This window comes from Canis lupus, chromosome 25 (assembly GCF_048164855.1).
Source record: "Canis lupus baileyi chromosome 25, mCanLup2.hap1, whole genome shotgun sequence".
In the NCBI taxonomy this organism is placed as follows: domain Eukaryota; kingdom Metazoa; phylum Chordata; class Mammalia; order Carnivora; family Canidae; genus Canis; species Canis lupus.
This window is the reverse complement of record NC_132862.1, coordinates 11,582,192-11,608,278: the sequence shown is the minus strand read 5'-3', so window position 1 is coordinate 11,608,278 and position 26,087 is coordinate 11,582,192. Positions and strand designations below refer to the sequence as shown.

At 35.9% G+C, this 26,087-nt stretch overlaps 1 protein-coding gene across 36 annotated transcripts in view; it reads left to right on the top strand.

Annotated features, from left to right (window-relative positions):
* Nucleotides 1–26,087, top strand: part of PPHLN1 (periphilin 1) — a 230,353-nt gene that overhangs the window by 132,631 nt on the left and 71,635 nt on the right. For 22 of the 36 annotated variants that reach the window (XR_012017482.1, XR_012017483.1, XM_072798292.1 and 19 more), the window contains 3 exons: nt 12,216–12,427; nt 21,133–21,189; nt 23,628–23,707. Coding sequence is in view for 34 of the 36 variants with exons in the window: in XM_072798292.1 (XP_072654393.1) it covers nt 12,216–12,427; nt 21,133–21,189; nt 23,628–23,707 (349 nt within the window). In the remaining 2 variants the exon portion in view is untranslated. The remainder of the gene's footprint in view (nt 1–12,215; nt 12,428–21,132; nt 21,190–23,627; nt 23,708–26,087) is intronic. The other 14 variants (XM_072798317.1, XM_072798302.1, XM_072798314.1 and 11 more) reach the window with 2 other exon arrangements.

Below are 26,087 nucleotides of genomic sequence, written 5' to 3'. Positions count from 1 at the left end.
AACCAGGCTAGTTCATTTCCAGTTTACCCTGCTGTTATTGTGTAGCCCTTTGAGCTTTCAACCTTCTTCTTTGGTAAGATCTGGATTCTGTTTTTCTATCTTAATGCTGTGATACCATCAAAATTATTTCTCAGTTTTTCATCCTCTGAGATGCTGCTTCTGAAATTGGCAGGTATATTTAGAAAAGCAGCTCAATAAAGATGGATCTAGATCTCTGAGCTTCCTACTTGTCTTGCATATCGGTTTCATAGTTCTTTATTACATTTTTAGCTATCTGATGACTCTCAGCAGTTTGCTTAAAAAAAAAAAAAAAAAAAGCCCAGTTCTCCTGGATTTTCTCTTGCAGTTGTAATAAATGGAATCACGAAATTCCCAGGTTTTGGATGTAAAGTAGTTTTTGAATGTGGTGTTTTGTTGAAGTAGCGAAAATTGAGGTGAATCTTGAATTAAAGATATCTTTGTCTTGAACTCTGTGACATAGAAATATTTTTAAATGGTATGCCAAAGATTTTATTAGTAGAAAATGTCTATTAAATACGTAGTATAGAATTAAAACCATGAGTGAATGCACAGAAATACAAGCTGTTAAACTAAGGGCAACAGAACACTTAAAATTTTTCTATTTATAATTGTTTTATGTTTATTTATTAGTCATTTGATAGCATTTAGTTGCAATATGTAGCAGAAGGCACCGAGATTTAGGAAAAACAATGGCAGGAAGAAAATCTTTAACCTTTTATTTTATATAAAGGGCTATTTTTAAAAATGTTTTATTTATGAAAGCTTTTCTTTGAATCTGTTCACTGACTTCCTGCAGATTGGGTAAAGAGAATCATGATATTTGGAAATGACATTGAATGTTAAGAATTGCTGTGTTAGGGACTCCTGACTGGCTCAGTGGTTGAGGGGGTGTGATCCCAGGGTCCCAGGGATTGAGTCCCCCCATCGGGCTCCCTTCAGGGAGCCTGCTTCTCTCTCTGCCTATATCTCTGCCTCTCTCTGCCTATCATGAATAAATAAATAAAATCTTTAAAAAAGATTGCTGCATTAAGGTATAGCACTTTTCTGAATAAAGGAAAAGTAAATAGGAACAAAACTAAATAACAACAAAATAGAAGTTGCAGAGAGAATATCCTGCGGTGGAGCATCCTAATCACCTGACACTGATTTCTCAGTGATCCTCTGGGAAGATGACCTGAGACCATGTTAGTAGATGACCGCTATGGTGATCAAAAGAAATCATTAAAGTGTATTAATGATTTTCAGACAATAGGTGGTCTTACGCTTTTCCTTAAAGTAAATATTAAAAATGAAAATTCTCTTCTTAAAAGTTCCGTTTACATTCTTAAAAATTCCTATCAGATCATGTTAAATCACAAGGAGCTGTATTTTTATCACATTTTCATAAGCATATATACTTACTAGAGCATATAATGTAAAATACACAGTTCCAGGTAGGTGTACAGCTCAGTGAATTACCATAACTATAACTATAATCTAGGTTGAGAAATAAAATATAACTTGCATTCAGAAGCTTCCTCATGCCCCTACTCAAATTTCTTTTTCTTCTCCAAAGGTAATCATCAGTATGACTTAAAGCAACCTTAATAGTAAATGGGAAAAATTACAGTTGTGACTTAAAATTTGTCAAACCATTAAATTAATCTTTCTTGTCAATTAGAAATGTCTAGGGAAATGAAAGAAATGGTGAAACTAATACTCATTTATTATACTGTAATTTAAAACCTTAGAAACATTGAGAGAGTTTTTATTTGTAAAAAAGTTATCAAGAGTAATCTGAACGGTGTTTGCCTTCTTGTTGTGTAACTTAAGATATGGAGTCAGCATCTTTTTTATGTCTTGATGAGTTATCATATTCCATTCTAAGTTTGAGTCAGTTTCTAACATTTTATCCTTTGCATTTTCATTGTGAAATTTCTGAGAGTTCCTTTATTTTTTAATTTAATTTTATTATTATTTTTAAAGATTTTATTTATTCATTAATGAGAGACAGAGAGAGAAAGGCAGAAATACAGGTAGAGGGAGAAGCAGGCTCCCTACAGAGAGCCTGATGTGGGACTCTATCCCAGGACCCCAGGACCCAAACCCAAAAGATGCTCAACCACTGAGCCACCCAGGTGCCCCTCTGAGAGTTCCTTTAATATGAAGTATTTTGTTAGCATCACATCTCTGGGGCATCATCATTTGTGTGTGTATGTGTGTCACAATAACTTTTGTCATTTATGTAAGTAAGTTTGCCTTCACTAACTTCCTCTGGCTGCATATCTCATGTCATTCTTGAAAGACAGCATTGTCAACATTGCCATGGTTAGCTATTTCTTATAACTCCATTTATATTTAGTTTTGACTTTCACTTCTACCATCTAACACTGTTTTGTTTCTTGGCTGAACTTAGTATTCATTGGCCAGTTCTCTTTCAGTTATCTGTTCTTTGTAAATGTCACATAGGTTTATCAGCGGAGACGAGGTAGCAATACTACATTGACCAGTCCAAAAGACCTTGAAAAATGTAATGTGATTGATTACTAACTCATGTAGTGATTTGTGGACTGAGAGCTGGCAGCTTTATACTCATTTATATTTCCATCATCAAGGTATATAAATTCCAGTTGTTTCATGTCCTTGTCAACACTTGGTATTGTCAGTGTATTTCTTTTCTTTTTAATTTTTTTTTTAATTTTTTTTTTCATTTACTTATGATAGTCACACACAGAGAGAGAGAGAGGCAGAGACATAGGCAGAGGGAGAAGCAGGCTCCATGCACCGGGAGCCTGACGTGGGATTCGATCCGGGGTCTCTAGGATCGCGCCCTGGGCCAAAGGCAGGCGGTAAACCGCTGCGCCACCCAGGGATCCCTTCTTTTCTTTTTAAAATTTGAGTTAATGGGTTAATATGTAAAGTACTTACTTGTGTTGTATGCATCATCCCTCTTAATCCATCATTCCCATTTTGCAAATGAAACAGGCACAGACAAGTTAAATAACTGTAACACCTCTCCTACAGTAAACAAATGATGGAGCCGGGATTTGAATTCTGGCAGACTTGCCTCAGACCCTATGTTCTTAAGTTTTGGACTATATATAAATTAAAAGGTTGAAAATAGAGTAGAAAATACTGTTTGCTTATGTTATTTGAATGTTTAGGAGGTTTGAAGAAATTTTAATACTTGATGTTACATGTTATAAAGAAACACATTAAAATGGACAAGTAGAATGTTTCTATGTATTTCTCAAACTGATAGATTAAATTTATGACTGTATATGTGTGTGTATGTGTGCCTCAGGATTTCTGAACTTTGGCTCTGTTGGCATTTTGGACTGGATAGTTCTTCATTGTGGGGGACTGTCCTATATGTTACAGGATGTGTAGCAGCATCCCTTATCTCTTACCCACTAGAATCTAATAGTACTCCCCAAGTTGGTGTGACAGGCAAAGATGTCATCTCTGGACATTGCCACATGTCCACTAGGGAGCAAAATCACCCTTCTTTGAGAACCAATACTATAATAAGGATTCTCATTAATAGACTCCTTTTTTATTCTTAGATATATTTTAAATATTTTTCATTTTTATAATTTGGAAAAGCCAGGTGTTTACATTTACAGTATCAAAATCTCAGAGCAGTAATGATAGCTATACTAATCATGTGAGTACAGTTAAGCATGAGTGAGCTGTTTCTGTTGGTTTGCTAGAAACCAAATGCAAACTACCCTAAACAGGTATTATGCCAAGAAAATGAAAGAAATCAAAATATTCTGTAGTATTTTGTGATGTTAGATTGAGAAAAAGCCAAATTAGTACAGACAATTAGAGAAGGAGACAAAAAGGAAACTTGTTAATGAAGATAAGAAAGGCGTTCTGACAGCAATGTATTCCAGCTCTATTTAGTATTGGCTCTGTTGGAAGTTTAACTCTGTTTTGTGAATTAGAGTACTGTTTTCCATTTTTGGGACCATTGAATCCGTAGCAATTTCAAGCCCAACCCAAATTGTTTGTTCATAAGGAAGCTAATGTGTCTGTTTACCCTTATTTTCACTACTGGATGGTATCATTTTCCTATTTGGTTGAGAAAACTTAAAAGAACAGGTTATCTTAAGTACATATTTAGTGATGTGATTCCTGGTTTGGTTTTGTTTTCCATTGATCTTCATATCCTTCACCATTTTTTATTGGTATGTTCATCTTATTCAGCAGTGTCGTTAGCATGTATTAAATTATGAAACATTAATATTTAAGACTTTGCCATTTGTATTAGAATTTTCTGCCTAATTGGAAATTTGCTTTAAATCCAATTATAATTTTTAACTTTAGAGCCCTTTTTAGCATGTAGTTTAAAACTTGGTATTTTGATACAAAACAGGCTTATAATTGTCTAGTATTTTTTTTCTCTTGAGGGGTTTTTCCCATCTGTCCCTTCCTTCCAAACATTTAGCTTTTTATCCAGTCCGAACTTATCATATTTGTTATAAGAAGGGAATTGATTATACTTTTCCCTAAATTATCTCAGAGTTAGGTAAAATGTTTAAAACACGAGGCTCTGGGATACGTGGGTGGCTCAGCAGTTGGGCATCTGCCTTGGGCTCAGGTGTGATCCCAGGGTCCATAATTGAGTCCCACATCAGTCTCCGTTTGAGGAACCTGCTTCTCCCTTTGCCTATGTCTGCGCCTCTCACTCGCTCTCTCATGAATAAATAAATAAAATCTTAAAATAAATACATAAAATTCAAGGATCCGTGTGTTTGGGAGAAGGTTAAAATGAAATCATGGACAACAAAATGACAAAAACCTAAATGATAGAATACCATTCATTGCCAAGTTGCTGTGTTCAGAGAAGTTAGGAAAATGAAAGGTCAAGAAGTTGAATACAATTAAGATGAAAAGGCCATATACATGCAGATAACTTTTGAATCCATATCTGTAGGGAATGCTCTTAGAAGTGCCACTGTAAATAAATATGTTTAATTTTATTAAACTCAGTGAAACCCAAGGTTATATATCCATTTAACCCCTCTTCGGATTTTATGGTGAAACGAAAAATACCAACATCTTGTGGATTAGTATTTTTTGAAACATACTTTGAGAATGGGCTTTTACTATGAAGTCAGGTCTCTGGTAAAAAACGAAGGTATAAATCAGCTAAAACATACTCCTCTATCATTATGTAATGGCTTTCTAAAATTTAGCTTCTAAAATGCAAAATTTTAAGATATTGGCAAAGGATAGGGTGAAAAAAAATCTCCATCCATTTTTTTTTTGTATTCTGTGAGAAATATGAATCTGTAAGTAACCTATTTATTCTTCATTGAATTGTTTGAGAATTTTTGAGAGGTATGTAATTGTTTAGACCAGGGGTTGGCAAACTAGAGTTCTTGGGTCAAATCCGACCAACTGTCTTTTTTAGTAAGTTTTATTGGAACACAGCCAGGTACATTTGTTTACATACGGTCTATGGCTGCTGTTGTGCTATGATGGAATGTTGAGGAGTTGTGATAGAGACCACATAGCTCACAGAATCTAAAGTATTATTTGACTCTTTACAGCAAATGTTTGTTGACCCCCAGGTTAGTGACGGGGGGTGGGGAGTCTTTCTGCCTTCTTTTCACTTTAAATGTGCTTCATCTCTGTGTACTCTGAACTTCCATACCTGAAGTTCTTGAAGTTAAGTTATCTGCATTTCATCTTCTGTAAAGAAAATTCCTTGGGAAGTCAAGTTGAAGTGTGTTCTAGAGGTTTTATTATCATGAGCAGGTTTTAAACTCTACTAATACGCAGAATTCCAGTTTTGCTTTTCTTTAGGATTAAACTGTCAAGCAGTTATGCTGTCATACTTAGCTATTTCTTGCTGCAAACCTTTATCAATTTGATGGAACTCATAGTAGGATAATACAGTCAATAGAACTAGCTAACATCTGTTGCGTGTTGTGTACCAGGCACTGTTCTAAGCACTTTACGTATATGATCTCATTTACTCCTTGCAACAACTCTGTGAAGTAGGTAGTATTATCCCCACTGTATAGATGAGGAGATTAAAGCATAGGGAGGTTAGGTAATTTGCTTAAGGTCCTAAAGATAATACTTTGGAAGGGTCTTTCGGTAGTTAGGTGGCTAGTTCATGAGGACCTTAACATGCCCTAACCCCATTTCTTTCCTCTAGTAGATGATACTTCTGTTAAGCCCTATACTCGGAGCTAGTATGTTAAACTTTGGTGCTCTATCATTCTGAACTCTAAGAAGGCCTTCTGATTCATCATTATGTCCTACCCATCAACATATGATACTTTCACAAGGCAGTTAGTCTGATCACTATAAACATACATCAGATATCTTCACAACCTTGTTCTTTGTGAGGTTCCATTTCTTTTACTGTATCTCTGCTCAGTCATCTTCTCAGAAATGTCCTCGCTGACCATATTATCTAAAATAGTCTCCTTCACATCCACCTTACTTTCTATTATTTGTCACTCAGAAATATTTTATTTATAGGCTCCTTTCCCCCATTAGAATATAAGCCTGGTGCAAGGACTTTATCTTTTCACTTCAAGATAGAGTAGGTATATTTTCTACAATTCTTGGCATCCCTTTTCTATAACTGGAACCTAACTGCCCTCCCAACACACTTGCCTCCTCATTCCTTGATTCATCAGATGAGTTCTGGGCATACTTCTTGCTACCTCTGACACCACTCTTCCATTGTCATCTTTGAATGTTCCCATTTATTCTACTTGTCCTCATCTTTGTACTCTTAGATAAAATTCCCAAGGCTCCATTTTTTCTTCCTTGATGATTATAATTTCTGGTTCTCAGTCGTCTCTCTCTCTCTCCCTCCTGATTTGATGATAGGTTTTTTTTTTTTTTTAAGATTTTATTTATTTGAGAGAGTGCACAGGAGCACACAAGCAGGGAGAGAAGCAGAGGGAGAAGCAGACTCCCCACTGAGCAAGGAGCTGGAGCCCTTCGCTGGGATCATGGCCTGAGCCGAAGGCAGACACCCCCAACTGAACCACCCACATGGTTCTTGATGATACTTTTTTCTTTCTTTCTTTTTTTTTTTTTTAAGATTTTATTTGTTCATGAGACACACACACACACACACACACACACACACACACAGAGGCAGAGACACAGGCAGAGGGAGAAGCAGGCTCCATGCAAGGAGCCCAATGCAGGACTAGATCCCAGGGCTCCATATTCACGCCCTGGGCCAAAGGCAGGCACTCAACCGCTGAGCCACCCAGGCGTCCTGATGATACTTTTTAATAGCAGTTCTTTCTTTTGTTTTTCAGCTCTTATCTTTAGGTATCCACAGGTATGGTCAGACCCTAGAGTCATCATTGGGACTGGTTCTGCCTTTATTGTGAGCTCTGAATTTCTGCTTTTGACGTAGGGATAAGGTGCCTATATATGTTAGTGAGGTTCTGTAATTCAGTCTTTCTCAAAGTCTTATATGCATCAGGATCACTTGGAGAGCCTTGTTAAATCCTAAATACTGGGTCATACCCTTAGGTGTGGTTTGATGCCCCTGAATTTGCATTTCTGTCATATTCATAGATAATCCTGAGGCAGATCTAGGAACCTACATTTTGAGGAACACTGCTCTAATTAATAGTTCTCCCTTCCCCGTCAAGACCAATACCAAAAGTTTCTACTCTATTTCAAGCTTCATTCACATTCTTGCTTTCTTTACTTTGTCTTAATGATTTCTAGCATTACTTTCCTCTGGTAAAGGCCTTCTAAAGAGATATTTCTCACATTTTCTCTTCTTGAAATGAGAGTTTTTCTCTTCATGTTTTCTCTTCTTTCCTTCAGTGCTGTTCTCTTCTACCTTGTTTTTTGTCTCATTTTCAGTTGATTTTGTTGATTTTTGGCTCTTTATCAGTTAACTTTGTGTCTTAGTTTATTTATTTGTTTGTTTATTTTTATTTATTTATTTATGATAGTCACAGAGAGAGAGAGAGAGAGAGGCAGAGACACAGGCAGAGGGAGAAGCAGGCTCCATGCACCGGGAGCCCGACGTGGGATGCGATCCCGGGTCTCCAGGATTGCGCCCTGGGCCAAAGGCAGGCGCCAAACCGCTGTGCCACCCAGGGATCCCTGTGTCTTAGTTTATTTTTATTTATTTATTTATTTATTTATTTATTTATTTATTTATTTATTTATTTATTTATTTATGTCTTAGTTTAAAATCAGTTTCTCCTACAGTAAATTGGCTTTTTTTTTTTCTACTCTCCAGATATGATTAGATAAATTATTTCCCTCAAAGTATTGTTCCAGTTCTCTCCCTTCTTTCCTCTGCCAAACTTTTTTGGAAGAAAACTAATGGCTCAACTGCTTTGGTAGATAATGTCATGATTTCTTATAATCTGTTTTGGTTTCCAGAGTTTTATTGGACAAGTCCATTTACTGGTCAAATGACTCCTAAGTCACTAAATGCAGACATCTCTTCCAGCCTATGTAGTGTTTGATACTAACTCTACCCTTTTGAATTTCTCTTCCTTTGCTTTTTTATTTAGTCAGTGGTTTTTAGAGTTTTCACTGTTCTGGTTGCTTCTATTTTTGTTTACATCAATATCCTTTAAACCGTCTCTGCTTTTTCTTGAAGCTTGGAATACTTTCCTGACAATCTAAATCTGTGCTAATACGGGAGCCGGTAACCAAAGTCTCACTTGAAATATGGCCAGTTCAGACGGAGATAAATATTCTTTTTTTTTTTTTTTTTTAGGTGAGATAGATATTCTATTAGTATATAATACACCCTGGGATTTTCAAGATTTAAGATGAAAAGAGACAATGTAAAATATCTCACTAAATTTTAAAATATTGGGCAGCCCCAGTGGCTCAGCGGTTTAGCGCCGCCTTCAGCCCGGGGTGGGATCCTGGGATCGCAGGATCCTGGGGTCCAGGGATCGAGTCCCACGTTGGGCTCCCTGCATGGAGCCTACTTCTGCCTCTGCCTGTGTCTCTGCCTCTCTCTCTCTGTCTCTCATGAATAAATAAATAAAAATTAAAATTAAAAAATTAAAGAAATAAAATATTGATTACATCTTGATAATATTTCAGATACATTGGGTTAAATAAAAATATTGCTAAAATTAGTCTACCTGTTTCCCTTTTCATTTTTTAAATTTTTTTTTAGGGTTTTATTTATTTACTTGAGAGAGCATGGGTGGTGAGGGGGAGGGGCAGAGGGAGATGGAGAAGCAGACTCCCCACTAAGCAGGGAGCCCTAAATCAATCCAGGGCTTGATTCCAGGACCCTAGGATTGACCTGAGCCAAAGGCAGGCATTTAACCAGCTGAGCTACCCAGGTGCGCCTCTTTCTCTTTTTAAATACAGCTTTTATCTTTGTGGTTTGATTATATTTCTGTTCAACAATTATCTAAATTTTATCTTTCTTTAAGGATCTTCCAGATCAGTTTTCCATCTAACATAAATTTTCCATCTAATACAAATTGTAATACCAGCCTTGTGAAACATTTACTCCCCACCCATAATATACAAAGGTTCTTTAGAACCTCAGTAATTCCCCATAGTGCCTTTCATATATTGGGATATAGAAATATGAAAAATATATGTACATATACATGAACACAAATAAATGACATGGCTAGTATTACCACTCTATCAAAGAGGATACTGGTAGTAGATGATGCCTTTGTGATGTTTTTGCTCAATCTGATGGGAAATATGATAAAGTAGATGATGCCTTTGTGATGTTTTTGCTCAATCTGATGGGAAATATGAGAGATTGATGTGAAGGCAAGGAGAGACCTTACTCTGCTCTGAGATATTAAAAATCTGACCTGTGTTTCCCCCAAATATATTCAGTCACTCCAGGCCACTCTAATGGTTCTGGACTATGCTGTTGTGATTTTACTGCCATCTTGTGTCAGGATTAGGAAACTGTAGTCCAGCATTTTGTCTAATCCCCCACCCTGCCTCCTGCTGGAGAAAGTAGGCAGTCTTTCCTCTGCATGTGGGCCTGCTGCTCTTCTTCATCCCCTAGATAAGTTATTAATAAGAGCTCATTAATTTCTGTGTAGGAAATCTTTATTCTCCTTCTTGGAGTAGTCTTTCCTTGGCTTTCCTGATAACTTACCACTTTCCCTCATGTTTCTGTGGCTGTTCTGTTTCATTCTCAGCCCATTTCTCTTCTAATGTAGTTTTTTAGTCCTGGAATTCTGGGCCCTACCCAAGGCTTTAAATACTGCTTATTTAGAGAACAATTTATAGTTACAGCCAGAAAATCTGCAGTATCGTCACTGGTGTGTCTAGTTGCCTACTCACTGGATGTTACATGTGCATCTCAGACTTAACACATTCAAATCTAAACGTGGCTCTCCTACCCCACCCCAGTTTCTCAAATCTGTTTTTCTCATTTCAATAATCCATCATGCCAGAATTCTGGAAATCATCTTGGCATCCCATCTCTCATACTCGTTAGTCAGACATTTACCATGTCCCTTTGAGTCTACAAAGATGCATTCTAGTGCATATTAAAGTGCTCCCTTCCTCTAGCCTTATTTTTTTGTTGTTGTTTTTTGCTCTAGCCTTCCTTATTTAAGCTACTACCATCTCTTGTCTGCATGAGTAAGCTCCTAGTCTCCTTCATACACTCTTGACTGCATTCACATGTTTCATGTTTATTTGCTTAATATCAGCCTCTTCTAGCCTGAGAGTTCCACGATGGAGGTGTGACTGCATGCAAATAGTTTACCACTGTGTCCTCAGCACTTTGGTACAATTCCTAAGACCTTTATAATTCATATATAGCCACTCAGCTCTCAGTGATGTTGATATGGCTTCTGTAGTTTTGCTGATTGAGCTTGAACACAGAATTTCTTGGAGGCTTTATTGTGGCATTAGTATTTTGTCTGTGTTCATTTATGGTAAATGAGTTTTAGCTGTTTTATACTTGGTCCAGAAAATTTGTAAGAACAGTGTATATTTTGGGTATTAATCTGCTAATGACTACTTATATGTTAGGAACTGCTGATCAATATGCTGAAATTTTCTGAGCATTTGAAATTTCATGCCATTGGTTTGTCTCTTAGTGTTCTTCTGTCTGAAATGCAATGTTCCTTAATTTTAATATGGAAATACCCTTGCTAAATGTGCAGTTAAAGCCTGTTTGATGCCAAGTGTTCCTTTAAATGGAGGCTCAGGTCTTGATAGTTTCATTTAATAATTTTGGTTTGCTTTGATTTAAAGTTGGTTCTGCCTTATAAAAAGTAGAGGTAATTTATTAAAAGCTGATGTTTAGAGATAAGCAACAATCTGTACACTAAGGATGGAAACTCAAGAGAACAGGGACTTAATAAGTATATACCAGGGTTTCTTAACCTGGTATTTGGTATTTGGTATTACTAACATTTTGGGTCAGTTAGTTTTTTGTTGTGTGTGTGTATGGGACCTGTCCTAGGCATTGTAGGGTTTTAGTGGCATCCCTGGTCCCTACCCACCAGTGGAAACATTTCCTCTCCAGTTGTGACAACAGAAATGTCTGTAGACATTGCCGTATTGGAATGTGGGAAGCAAAATCACAGCAGTTAAATACCGGTAGTATATTACTGTCCTTAGAAGTGAATAAAAGTCCATGAAATGTCTCACTTGAGAAATCTTTGGCATTCTGTAGATGTCTTTGAGAGTACGGCAATTGTGTAGAATATTTTTAATGGCAAACAGAAGACTATAGTCATGTTTTTCACATCATAACATTTCTGTGTTTGCTTAGAATATAGTAATTTTTGCTCTTAAGCATGTGATTCTACCTCCAAACTGAAAAAATGTACGCATTCTAAATCATATATCACTGATAAAGTTTCATTTTGTGGACTAACACTAGAAGTTAGGTGTGATGGGGTACCTGCGTGGCTCAGTCAGTTAAGCATCTGACTCTTGGTTTCAGCTCAGCTCATGATCTCATGATTGTGAAATCAAGCCCTGAGTGGGCTCAGTGTAGAGTCTGCCTCAGATTGTCTCTCCCTTTCCCTTTGCTGCTATGCCCCCCACCCTTGCTCATACTGTTTCTCTCTCTAATAAATTTTTTTTTTTAAAGTGAGGTGATGGTTAAAAAATAAGGTGGAGGGTACCAAGATTACAACATAAAGAGTATCTTAAAATCAGAGCTTTTGCCATTTGTATTGTGTATATAAGTGACAGGATATAATTCACTTTTTTTTTTTTTTCTTTCAAAGGGACATGAGAGATGGCTTTAGAAGAAAAAGTTTCTATTCTTCCCATTATGCGAGAGACCGGTCTCCTCATAAAAGAGACACTCCTTTTTTCAGAGAATCACCTGTAGGTCGAAAGGATTCTCCGCACAGCAGGTCTGGTTCCAGTGTCAGTAGTAGAAGCTACTCTCCAGAAAGAAGCAAAACATATTCTTTCCATCAATCTCAACATAGAAGTATGTATTTTTTAAGATTTCTTTTACAATCTCCACTAATGAGAATGTACTGATTCAGATTGCTTTATGGGTGTTGTAAGATATATTTTCTTAACCTTTTATTTTGAAAATTTTGGAAACTTCTAGAAAAGTTGAAAGAATAGTATAATGAATAACACACATTTTTGGGAACCATTTCAAGTTATGGTTCACATTGACATCTCACTTCTAATTTGCCACAGAAAAGGTGTGTTTGTAATCATGCTGGAAAGTTATATACTCTTAATCTTTTCTGCTAGTTCTTGTGCTAGTCCATCCTCTTTAGTCTTCTGTCACTAGAAGATGTCTGTATTTATATATTTGATAGTATACTTTTTGTGAAAAATATCAGTGGTTTCCCCTAAATATAAGGTATATAGCCTTACAGATTGTATTTTTTTATTTTTTTATTTTATTTTTAATTTTTTTATGATAAACATAGAGAGAAAGAGAGGCAGAGACACAGGCAGAGGGATAAGCAGGCTTTATGCTGGGAGCCCAACGCGGGACTTGATCTCGGGACTCCAGGACTGTGCCCTGGGCCAAAGGCAGTTGCCAAACCACTGAGCCACCCAGGGATCCCCCTTACAGATTTTAGAGTTAAAAAAAACTACTTAGGTTAATTTTTTTCCAACCTCCAATTTGTTGTTGGTTTTTAAATTCGGAGTACCTAGACATGCATGGCATTGTGTGCAATCATAGCATGTCATCCTGGCTGAGGTGCTTAGTATGTGTTACAATAAATAAATGAGGCAGCTTAATTTTTAGATAATCTATTTTAGCTTTCTGGACTCCCCTACCTGCAGTTGAGCTCATTCATAAACATTTCCTCATGCCTTCTTAACTTCAATATAAGAATTAGTATGTCATAAATGAGTTAACATCACATGAGCAAGTCAAGGTGAGAGAGATTCTTACTCTGGGAGTTAGAAAAATATGTCATGGAGGAAATTGATGACATTTGAGCTCATCTTTTATTTCAGATTTCTACAAGTAGAAGTATCTTCCTAGGTAGAGGGGATTCTAAGCCATGATACAGACACCTGAAATTTAGCGTATTTTTCTTAACTTTTTTGCTTCCTTCTATTAACTGTTTTTCCAAATAAGAGTATTAGTTTAACAGCATTTGCTTCCTGCATGTTGAGAATGATGGAAGATCAAATCATTAGATTGTCTCCATTGTAGCTGTTGTTATTCCTGTATTAATGAACATTTATCAATATTTTGCTGTTTTCAGTGCTAGGTAGAGTGGGGCTTCCAAAAAACATATTTTTGGATACATGTGTATGAATGGTCATACAGGAGGTAAGAATGTCACTTGAAGTAGATTTAAAACAAAGCGAATCACTTACATATGCCTAGTTACCTAAAATAAGCATATAGTTCCAGATAACTGAAAGTTTGATTGTGGAGTTCAACTCTGCAGTTTGGTATTTTTTTCCTTTGCTTCACTTTCTTCTTTGTCCTGCTCTCCCCTTTGAAGAGAATATTGTCTGAGTTCTAATGCACACTCACATGCACAGACATAAATATTAGCAAGATACCTTCTAAGAAGATATATTTTTTTGGACGTGTATGACTTAAATCCAAATCTAATGATTTGATGAAGAGGAAGAAAGTATCTTTGGAAACTGATTATGAAGGCTTTTGAACAAAACTTGAGTAAAATGGAAGCTAAAGATTGTTATTTGACAGCTTGTAGTGTACCTGTTATTTAAGATAGTTGTTAGTGAATTCATCTTATTCTCTTTATTTCTCCTCTGAAAGAGATTTTTAGGGAGACATTTTTTGTCTGCTTTCAGCCTGGTAGTTAGTGGTCAAAACTTTAGTATCCTGAGACAAAATGTTAGAGGAACCACATGTGATGCTCCTCCTGTATTAAGAGTCTCCAAAATATTTTCCCCATCTTTTGAGGCCTAATACCTTTAATATCTGGAGTGATGAAAAGATAACAAAGAAAGCTGGGAGACTAAAATATGGTGCAAATTGAGTGAAATAGAGAATAAAAGTTTGGTAATGCCTTTATGTTTTGTTTTGTTTTTTAAGTCCTTTAGCTTTGAAAGTAAAATTCTTTAATCAAGAAAAAAGTTTGTTCTGGGAAAACACTCTTTACAAGTTACTTGAGTTAATTCCTTAACTCTTTGGGCAGAGCTATTAAAATGTTTTTCTATATTCCTTTCATGTAAATAATTTTCAGAATAGTTGAATTAAGATCATCTTGCAAAAAAGTTAAAAGTCTTAATTTTAAACAGTAATTGGGAAAAGTAGTTGTTATGTTACACATTTGTGATACCAGTTCTTTTAATCTAAATGTCACTGATAATGATGGCACCTTGCTTTTCTTCAGGAAAGGACTGAGAAACCAAGTCCTTGAATTATCAGTCATTTAAACTGGGTTAATTAGCAACAATATGTTAACTTAGTTTTTTTAGTGTACATTGAAATTTTGTCAAAGATTTTAAATGTTTCTATAAATAACAGGTAAAAATAATTACTTTCCTTATGCCCTCATTTTGCTTAGACTTCTAATTTTTTACTTTTTGTTCACACTTTTCAGAATAATTTTAATTTAATAATCACTAGTGTTTTGGCCATGATAACCATTGAAAGACTTATTTATTCATAATTCTTCTGTACATTTAATATATCTTTCATATGATTAATTATAAGCCACAGAATGATTTTTCTACTTTTTTTTAATCCCAACTACTTATTTTCCATTTTGTGCATAAACACACATACACATATGTATATACGTATTTTATTAAATTTCTTTTACTTAGCCTTTTGAGTTAATCCTGTGAGTCTTGTACTGCTTTAGACTAATTATCCTCTTAAAATGTTATTTTCATTCTGTGCTTTATAAGAATTTTCTGCTTATCACTTAATTGGACTAACCTGTTTATACTTGTCACTTATAATAGTCAGTATAATATCATTTTTTTGTTCCTTTTTGTTCATATTTACATGCTAAGTCCTAGTTAACCTTATTGCCTTTCCTTTTGTTTATTATGATACTGTTCTAATTAAAATTTTTGTGTATCTTGTATATTTCTACTTGAAGTTTATTTTTATTCCTATTTATCTAACCAAATATCTCTCCATTTGTCAACTCTCTCAGATATTTCTTTCTTTTTTTTCTTCTCTTTCTCAGTTGAACCTCCCTGTTTTCCTATCTTATTCTTTTGTTTAGGATAATAGCACTAATAATGACACTAGGAATCACTAAGTTCAATCTCCCATAACGTGGGGTTCTCTGTTAAAATATTTCCTGTGATAAATTTACTATATTACAGTCCAGTCCTTCCATCTTTTATAGTTCATTTTTTATAAAACAATCTTTTCCTGTAATATCTATGTAATACTAGTTACTTGTCTTAGAGCCATTAAAATGTTTCACCTTTTATGTATTTGAAGAGTACATAATCTTGGGTTTTTTCCACCTGGGTTCAAATATATTTAATTCCTTCAATTATTCCCTTTATTTAACATATTTTCAGAGCTTTGCTTCCTTGATTTTCTTTCTATTCCTTTTAAATTGTCTTGCCAGAAGTAAACTTTTATCAACTGCATTGTATTGCTGGCCCTTATTGAGACTGTAGACAATTGAAACCTAAGCCATTTTCATATATTATTGTTAAACAAAATGCCCTTCAGCCTGTATTTTTTTTAGGTGCAATTGCTTGGGTGTAGTTTATATATATATATTAAAAGAAATTTAAGAATGCTAAATTTCATCTAATTAACTTTGACTTGTTTTTCTCTTCTATAGAAGTCTTCAAATCTCATTTAGTGATCCTATATATCTTATAGCAGATAAAAATAGCTTTGTTTCATTGGCAAAGGAAGTAGACTTTGCGTTTTGTAGTAGTCATTAATAATTATCTTGAGTAGCACACAGCCAAATATAGAAGGCTCTAGAGATTTCTCCTTTTATCTCCATTGTTTTCAACCAGTTGTGATCCCCCATCTTGTCTTTCTTTTCTCTTGAGGACTTCATGGAAGACTTTGGTGCTTTCTTGAAACTCTTAAGAAACATCTCCTCTATTAAAGAGTGACACAAAGATTGCCTTGGATTGTTTTGTAAATCCACTGTGGCTCCTAGGGATGACTATTTAAATACATAGAAACTACCTCTGTTTATTTCTTTTAAACATTTGCCCATGGACTAATGTCAAATTTGTCACTGGTGCTTATACATTAATTAGGCTATGTGACATTTGATAGAATTTTAAAAATATCATTATTACAGAAGATTTGCTAGTTTATTGTTTTTGTTGGTCTTGTATCTATGTTTCTATAGTTCTGAGTTTGAGTTTAGCATCCCTTTATTTTCTTGATATCAACAGCCATTAACAAGAATGGAAGAAAATTCTAAAGACTTATTTTCATTAGTGTTTATTTTTTCTTCTTTTTTCTTTTTTTTTCATTAGTGTTTAGTCCTTTTTGAAAACATCTTCTAAGATAACTAAAAATGTACAAGAATTAAAAGTATATTTTGAGAAGAGTGTATTTGGAAGATAGACTCTATTATTGTATTTCAATGTAGTGGGAAAAGAGACATGTCTTAAGACCTTTGACTGTGAATATATTTGGAAGTCCACATGACTTTTTGGATTAGAGCTGAAATTACAATAAATTTAGAGGTTTAATTCTACTTTTAAAAAGAAGGCTTCTTTGGTGCAGGTTTAGAATGGCAATGGTAATAGAAGTCAGATCATGTATATTTTAGGCAGTAGAAAGGGAGGATAAACCCATTTTCCTGGTGACTGAATATCACAGTGTTTCTTGGTTGGAAAGTCACTGTGTTTGTGTTCAGCATACTCATATGGTCTTTTATTCATCAGATATGTTTCACATAAATGGTTTGCCAAGCAAGGTAGATCCAGTTTTTGCCCTCTGAGTCTATGATCTGGTTAGGGAGACAAACCAATGTTCATAGGAATAGATATGGTAGGTTGACATCTGAAGGGTGAGCAGAAGTTGGTGGAAGATGTAAATGGAGAAGGATTATTGGGATGAGCTATATCCTGTAAGGAGATCCGGAACAGTAATTTAGTATTTTCCTAGAAGATCTTGGACTTTAATTGATCCAGTATAATGTGCTGTTGAATTTGATTCTACAATATATTGTTCCTATTTGAGAATCTCTTGTTTACTCACAAGAGAACTTTGGCTATGAGTTTCCTAAGTGGATCCTAGGAGTACAGTTAGAGCTTTTCTAGTATCAGAATGATTGAAGTTCTAAAGCAATAATCAATTAATGATGTTTCCATATGTATAGGCATTTATAGCATCACCGTTTAAGGGCTTATATGATCTGTCAGTGCCACACATTCAGAATATATACAGTTAGTATCATGTTTTATTTATATGTTTTTTAAAAGCAGCAAGCCCATGTGGTTTTTAGCCTGATATATTAAAAGGAGAGTTCTATTTGGAGGTTCACTCCCAAATATTCATAGTTAATACATCTTTACTTCAACTTGTTACATCTCTAACCTACTGAAGATGATTGTTTTGAGGAAGCAGAGGTGGCACAAGCTTTCTCTACCCCTTTATCTGGTTTCTTTTTTCTGTTGTTTTTTTAGTGTCTATCCCACAAGAGCATTTCTCCTGTGTCCTTTCCGTTTTCTTTCCTACCTTATTGATCAGTAGGTCTCTGGGAAATCATGTTCTTCCTAAAACCAAGAGCCCCAAAGTTGCATATCTTTATCCATGATCCAGAAAAATAAATCCTTTCCTTAGCATCTGTTAGCCACCACATCTTCATTTGTTTAGATTTTACTTTCTCTTTCAAAGCTTCAGCGTATCACAGGAGATGTGAATGTCTTACCTGTGCTGTGAAGTTTGTTTACTGATCAGATTTTCATTCAAAAATATTTTTCTTCCTGTATGTTAGGCACTGTACTAAAAATGGAAAGTTTGCAAGACACAGTCCCTAACTTATTCATCTCTAATGATGATTTTTAATATTTTTTCTATTAGCATCCTTTGTTCTTACACGAGTTATCAATAATTAATAACATTTCATAGGCTTGGATTAATCTACTTTTCATCATTACTTTCATCAGGAAAACAAGAATTTTCAGGAAGAAGGCATATTTCTGAAATCTTATTTTATTCAGAGTCATCAAATATTGTTGATATTCCTATCAGCTCTTCTATTCAAAGAGTCACCAAATATTGTTAAATTCTTACAGTACTTCTGAATGTTCATTGGAATATTAAGTTGCTTTTCCTGCTTTGATTTCACCTCTATGGGAAGAATTATTTTACTAATTATGGAACTAGTGTTCCTCTTCATCATCTTCCTCCCCATTTATTCTTTTACCCACTAGTACATTGACTTGGATTTCAATTTTTGTACTGCCACCTTCAGAATTTTCCTTTCCTGGTTTCTTTCTTTCATCCAGATTTGGAGTTCATTTTCTTTAGCACATTGCAGCAAAGATGTTGAGCCCTTTTGTCCTGCTCTTAAGCAGGGAGTGTTAGTGTCAGCTTAGAAAGAATGCATGTGAGGTGAATTTGAAGTAATGGCTAAGTAGCTAAGGAATAGCATCCTGTCAGTTAAAAATATAAAGGTATGAGGAAAGAAGTGGATTTAAGAGACATTTGTATTCATAGTGTTGGCTGGAGCCATGTAAGAATAGCAAGTGAAGTTAAAAACAAGAAACACATTCACATTTAGGAAACAGTAATCAACAAGGAAGAAAGAGAAAGGTGTAGTTAGGAACATGTAGGAGGACAAAGAACTACAAAGTCATGAAAGCCCAATGGTAAAATGTTAAGCTTTATTAAATTTTTTTAAAGTAATCTATGCCCAAAGTGAGTTGTGACCCCAAGATTAAGAGTTGTATGCTCTACAGACTAAGCCAACCAGGGTCTCCTTTATTTTTAAATCATTAAAATGCTATAATAGAGGACAAGAAGAAAAACCTTTAGTTTTAATATAAACTCTGAGATGAAGAGCTTAAGCACAGTAAGGTCATTTCCATTATCTCTTGTTAGAAAATGAAAACCCCCTAGAACTTAGTGGGCAAATATAAACAATTATGAATCTGCAATTTGACCTGGGTTCAGCTGGGTGGTTTTACTGGTCTGTTGGGATATTAATTAAATAGCCCAGACCTGTTTTTTTAATAGATAGGGGGAATCTGTAGTTAAATGTGGTAATTCCTGCAGTGTCCATGAAATTTGGTATTGAAATCAATAAACACAACACCAGTGGTGTGTTGGTAAACTGCCTCTTTAGGGGAACAGCATGTGATTTGTGGCATGAGTGATTTGCCATGGAGTGAATACTGCCGTAATGACTGACCTCAGGTTACTGATGTGGAGTCACTGAACTTGCAGTTTGGAAGAGATACGGACACGCTACTCTTGTCAATAGTTTGAGCCCTCCCCAGACTCCAGACACTCTTGGAAAATATCAGTGTTCTCATCTCTCGATCTATAAAGAATGGGAGACAAGTTACAAAATAAACACGTAATAAAACAAGATCAAGTAGATGGGTGAAGAATTTTTTGTAAAAGAAACATGAAAATAAAAGTAGGAATAAATGCCAGTGTGAGAGCTCGGAACAGTTGCTGAGATCAATAAGGATTTGGCTAAGAAATGTTCAGTAATAGATAAAAATAAATCAGATCCTCAGGAGGAACAAAAATTTTCCTGATAACACAGAGACCAGTGACCAAGGGGACAAGGATATTGCATCTTGAATGGCATTCTTGCAGAAGTAGCCTGGTAATATTTGCATATTTCTTGAAATACATTTCTTTCTAATTCAGGGAGCCAAAACAATTCTCAGGGGGAAAAATAAAGTAAAATTGGCCACTTGGGATCTAAAATAGAAGAATTTGAAGTGTTAAAGAGTTTATCTTATTAGAAAGATATCTATTAGTATATTTAGACTACTTAAGTTAATTACACCTGCATCACTAAGAGTTTGCAGGTAAGGAAGCTAACAAAATATTTACAAGATTCTAAATAAGAGACAGGGATTCTAGCAAGACCATAGCTGTGGATTTGCTATGAAGAAAATCCATGTGTGGGAGAGTGTATAAAAAGAACTAGCAAGATTTAGTAATGGGCTACTTTTGTGAGCAAGTCAGAAAGACTCCTTGCAGATAGCTACTGTAAGCCTAGGGAACGGATATGATATACTGTGAAAATTTTTCCAATATTCTTGGTGATTTCTAGTGGTGATTCACTGTTCTCTCTTGATTGTGTGTGTGTGTGTGTGTGTGTGTGAGAGAGAGAGAGAGAGAGAGAGAGAGAGAGATTCTTGAGCCAATCCTTTGCCTACTTCATGGAGATTAGAGTAGATGCTTAAAGTGATGAGTAAGACCTGATCCTTATCTTCAACTTTTGGTGTCTTATCATATGATCCTTTTCTCATTCCTTTCTGCTCATGCTATTCATGGTTAGCCTAATCTTAACATTTCATTGTTGTCAGACCCAATTAGCTTCTAATCTTAAAGACAGAAATTTTCTCATGTTCTGTTACTTCTCAGTGGCAGTTGCTCAGGCATCCCAATTTGAAGGCAGGGTAGAAAAGAGTTTAGGGTCACCAGCAAATGCTCAGAAGTTTCTGTTCTCATCACTTCTGCTTCTGGGTTCTTCTCTTGTCACTCCTGGGCACAGAGGTGCTGCTGTTAATTCCTCCTTGCCCACCTTTCCCTAGAGTCCATCCGTGCTGGTACCTCCTACAAACGGCAGAATGAAGGAAATCCAGAAAGAGGTGAGTTTTGAGCTAGCTTTTGATTTGGGATTGTGAAGGGGTGGGGGACTTGAATTGATAGAAGTTACAGAAATGGGAAAAGTGTATAACTGCTCCATTAGTCTTTAATTGGAACCAGAGTTTAATTGTAGTAGATACAAGGAGTAGGATTTGGAGGGTAAATGTGAGTTGGTTGTCTGGTCCGGAATAGCCACCTCAAAGGAGATTGAGATTCGTAGAACAAACAAATCATTGACAGATAAGACCTGACAACAGTAGGATCAGGGATTTCTTTTTACCCTTTCTGTGCTCTTTATGCTGCCATCTGTAGCATCCTTTTTCTTTATCCTTTGCTTCTTGCCTATCCCTGCCCTTCATGCAACAGGTATATATGAATATATGTGGATATATGACATACCACCTGCTCTACCCTTCAGTATTTCTTTGCTTCTGCGCACTGAGAAATCTGCTTAAATTAGCCCCTGGCAGCTGAAATCAGGAAAGATCCTAAGACTACACTTGATACTATATTTGACATACCTATAGTGCTGATGTGTTTGTAAGATTTTGCTAAGTAAGAGATTAACAGCTGCTTGTTCTGTGTCTAGTCGCTATGTGTCAGAATTGAGCCTATAATTATGCCTTTAATTAGCATAGTTTGCTGTGCTGATTGGTTGAGCTCCTCACCTTCTTTCAAGGAATTGCTTATCTGAATAGAATGGAGAAGTTACTGTGTCCTAAGGGTAGAAGAACAATTTATCTTTTCACCTAATTTCTGAGTACTTCTGTGTTTCTTAAAGGACTTGAACTAGGTAGACCCTGGGTATTTAGAAATAAGGTATGATACTTGCACCTCTAGGAGCTTTTGGTGCAGTGGAGTAGACTGACGCTGTCACAGTATAATGTGGAATTTGCCATGTGTAATGGAAATACAGTAGGAGTGACTACATAACATAAACCGTGTTCTTAGTCATTTGGGGATGTAGTGACGGTTGGTATCTTACTTTTGATTTTTAAGGGCTATAAGAAAAACTTTTAATGTGTGAAAAACCTTTTAATGTCACAAGTTAAAAGATTCTAGGGTTATGTCTTTTGTGAGACTGTTGGAGTTTCAGAGGTAGAATTCTGTGCCTAGAGCAGGAGTTCTCAACCTTGGTACTATTGACATTTGAGGTGGGATAATTCCTTGTGGGAGACTGCCCTGTGCATTTGTAGGGTATTTTAGCAGCATTCCTAGCCTCTGCTTAGGATGTGCCAATGGCACTCTCCCACTTGGGGCAATGAAAAAATATCTTCACACATTGCCAGATGTTCCTGGAGAGGTGAGGGGAGTGTCTGCCGAAAGACTTTGCAGGTCTGCAGGACATTGGAAAGAGCTGTTATTCACTCTGCCCTATGTGCTCAGAAGCCTTGAGCCTCTAGGCTCCTACTTAGCAATCTTGACCAGATCAGGAAGAGTTTAAGAGGCTTTTTGACTGAAGCTGGCTTTGCCTCAGTTACAAGGTTGTTTTGTCTCTGCTTTTGCCCTTGACTGCTTTCTTGGCCATAACTCACTGGCTAGCTTGACCAGTTTGTGTAAATCCAAACTTGGTGCCACCTTCTCCTTTTCTCTGTGATTATAATTTTGTCAGCTATTTTTAAGCAATTAAGAGCAGAGGATTTATGTTATATTTGACACAGATAATTAAATGAAATGTTTTCCTATCAGTAACAGCTTACAGTTATTTTTATGATTATATTTAAAACAATTTTCTGTGTTGTTGAACTGACTAATGTTTAAATCTATTTTTCCGGCTTAAGTTTATATAAAAACAGTGATATACTAGAGCACTACGTTAATGTCTGTAGTGACTGAAGATAAAGGTTAGTGACTGTTTCACACAGATTTATTTTTAAACATTTAAGAAATATTTGGGTATTCATACCAGGCATTGGGTTAGCACTCTAAATTATAGTTTACTAGTTTTTATTTTTATTTTTTAAACTAAATATTTCCGGAATATCTGCTAGATTTTCTATATGGCCCTCACTTTGAGCTATCGTATCATTAGCTAGGTCTTTTTTGTGGCATTTATATAATAACTGGCTTTGAATTTTTATTGTGACATATTAAAAGTTAGATTTTAGGAACTTGGAGGAGGAAGCATTTATGATTTTAATCTTTTCCCGTTCTTGAGATCTTAGTGGTTCTGTGTTTGCTAACTGTCATGAATATGGCCTAGATTACCATATATGATGTCCATTGGTTCTAGGTTATTTGAAATTTTTTATGGTACCCTGCCTCTGAGAAAGAGAGAGAGGTAGATTTAGATATTAATGGATTTAATTTAATAATGTAATGAAGACTTCAGTACTAAAATTTAAGTGTAAGACACCCCCTCCTCATTTATTTGATTACAAAATCATTCTAATTAAAAACAAATGAGATACAAAACTGCATTTTCTATTTTGTTGTATAGGTAAGGAGAGACCTGTTCAATCTTTGAAAACATCAAGAGACACTTCACCCTCAAGTTCTTCAGCAGTACCTTCATCAAAGGTTTGTTACATCTTTAAAATCAATTTAAAGAGGAATCATAAAGTAAATGAGATGGACTGTGTGGTACAGCTGCTGTTATTCTTTACCGTCAAACCTTGAGGATAATTTGCTACATTTAAAACTTAAGTCATGTGGTGCCTGGGTGACTTAGTTGGTGAAGTGTCCAACTCTTTGTTTTGGCTCAGGTCATGATCTCTTGAGTTGTGGGATTGAGCCCCAAGTAGGGGGGCAGGGTCTGTGCTCAGTGGGAAGTCTACTTGAAGATTCGCTCCCTCTCCCCCTCCCCCTACTCATGCTTGTGTTCTTTCTCTGTCTCTCTCAGATAAATAAATAAATCTTTGAAAAAAAAACTGGGGGAAAAGTTGAAGATGGCAGAGGAATAAGAGACCCGAGTTTTGCCTATTTCCAGGAATTGAGCTAGATAGCTATTAGATTATTCTGAACACCTGTAAACTCAACTGGAGTTCTAAGAAAAGAATAGCTTTTAGAAAAGCAACCACTTTCCCAGGTGCAGAGAAGTGAATCCGAGGCTATATATGGGAAGATAGACTGTGGAGGGAGGGAGTCTCCTTAAGCTGCCACCAGAAAGTGATATAGCAGCTAAGTGCAAAATCAGAACTTCTAGAAGTCTGTTCCAGTGCTGCCTGAAAGGCACTCAGGTGGTGAAACTGGGGCATAATCCTAGTTGGAACAGTGTGGTCTCAGGATCCTCAGGGTCACAAGAAGATTGGGGTTGTCTGAGGACTCCCAGTCAGTCAGGAAAGCCAGCTTGCAATCAGGGAGCCCAGGAGTGGGCTCTAAGTGCGGGATTGCCATAAACCTCAAACAGGGCACAGTTGGTGCGACTGTTCTCTGAGCAGAGGCCCCACAGATGACAGAACCATTGAGACTCCCCTTCCTTCCCTGGGAAGAATGGTGGGGGAGCACACTGCAGGAATCTGCAGGGTTTGGGGAATTGAAATAGGGTTGCATGCCTGAGATGGAAATGCTCCGTCATAGGCTGGGTGAGCAGTGTGGACAGAGACCAGGGAGATAGGAGGGATTGACATTTTTCCCCTGAGGGTGCCTGGCCCCCTGGAATGGGTGGTGCTGTTCAGCCTGGGGCAAAGACACCTGATAATCAGGACAACAGGTCCCTCCCCGAGAAGATCAACAAGAGCATAGGCTAAGACCAAGTTTACTGATCACACAGAAGTGTAAAACTCCAGTGCTAAGGGAAAATAGCATACAGAATTCATGTTTTTTTCACCACAATTCTTTAGTCTTTCAATTTTAATTTTGTTTTTCTTTTTTCAACCAATTTTTTATTTTATCTATATATGTATATAGACAAAAACATATATACATATACATATATATGTTATATATGTGGTTCTTCACAATTTTGGAATGTAGTTTCTTCTGTAATTTTTTCTAACAGACCAAAATACACCCAGGCTCTAGTGTATGGCTCTGTTCTCTTCACCTGTTTATATTCCTTATTTTTTTTGTCTTTTAATTTTCATTTTTACAGTTACATTCTATTCTTTCATTGTATTTAATTTTATTTTTGTATATACATAAATTTTTCTTTCTTTACAATTTTGGGATACAGTTTCTTCTAACAAACAGACCAAAATACATCCAGGATCTAGTATATTGCTCTGTTCTCTTCACCTGATTATATTCCTTCTGCCTCTTTAAAAAAAATTTTTTTTTGTTTCAGTTCAGGTGTCTTCTGAACTGTTTACTATATATTTCTCTGGGGTGGATTTTGCCATTTTAGTGTATTATTCTCTCGTTTATGTATTCTTTTCTGAACAGAATGACAAGACAAAAAAAAACTCCCCTTATAAAAAGAGAACATGAGGCAGTACTGACTTCTAGGTACCTAATCAGTATAGACATAAATGAGATATCAGAACTAAAGTTCAGAATAACAATTATAAAGATACTACCTGGGCTTGGAAAGAGCATAGAAGGCACTAGGGAATCTCTTTCTGAAGAAACAAAAGACCTGAAGTTGAATTAAGTAGAAATCAAAAAGGCTATTAATGCTGTAATAAAAAATGAAGGCTCTAACTGCTAGGATAAAGGAGGCAAAAGAGAGACTTAGTGATATAGAAGACAAAATGTTGGAGAATAAGGAAGCTGAGAGAAAGAAAGATAAACAGCTACTGGATCACCAGGAGAGAATTTGAGAGATAAGTGATACTATACAGCAAAACATAATTGGTATCCCAGAAGAAGATGAAAGGCAGGGCACAAAAGGTATATTAGAACAAATTATAGCTGAGAACTTCCTAATCTGGGGTAGGAACCAGGCATTCAATTCCAGGAGGCCCAGAGAACTCCCCCATCAAAATCAGTAAAAATAGGTCAACATTTTGACATATAATAG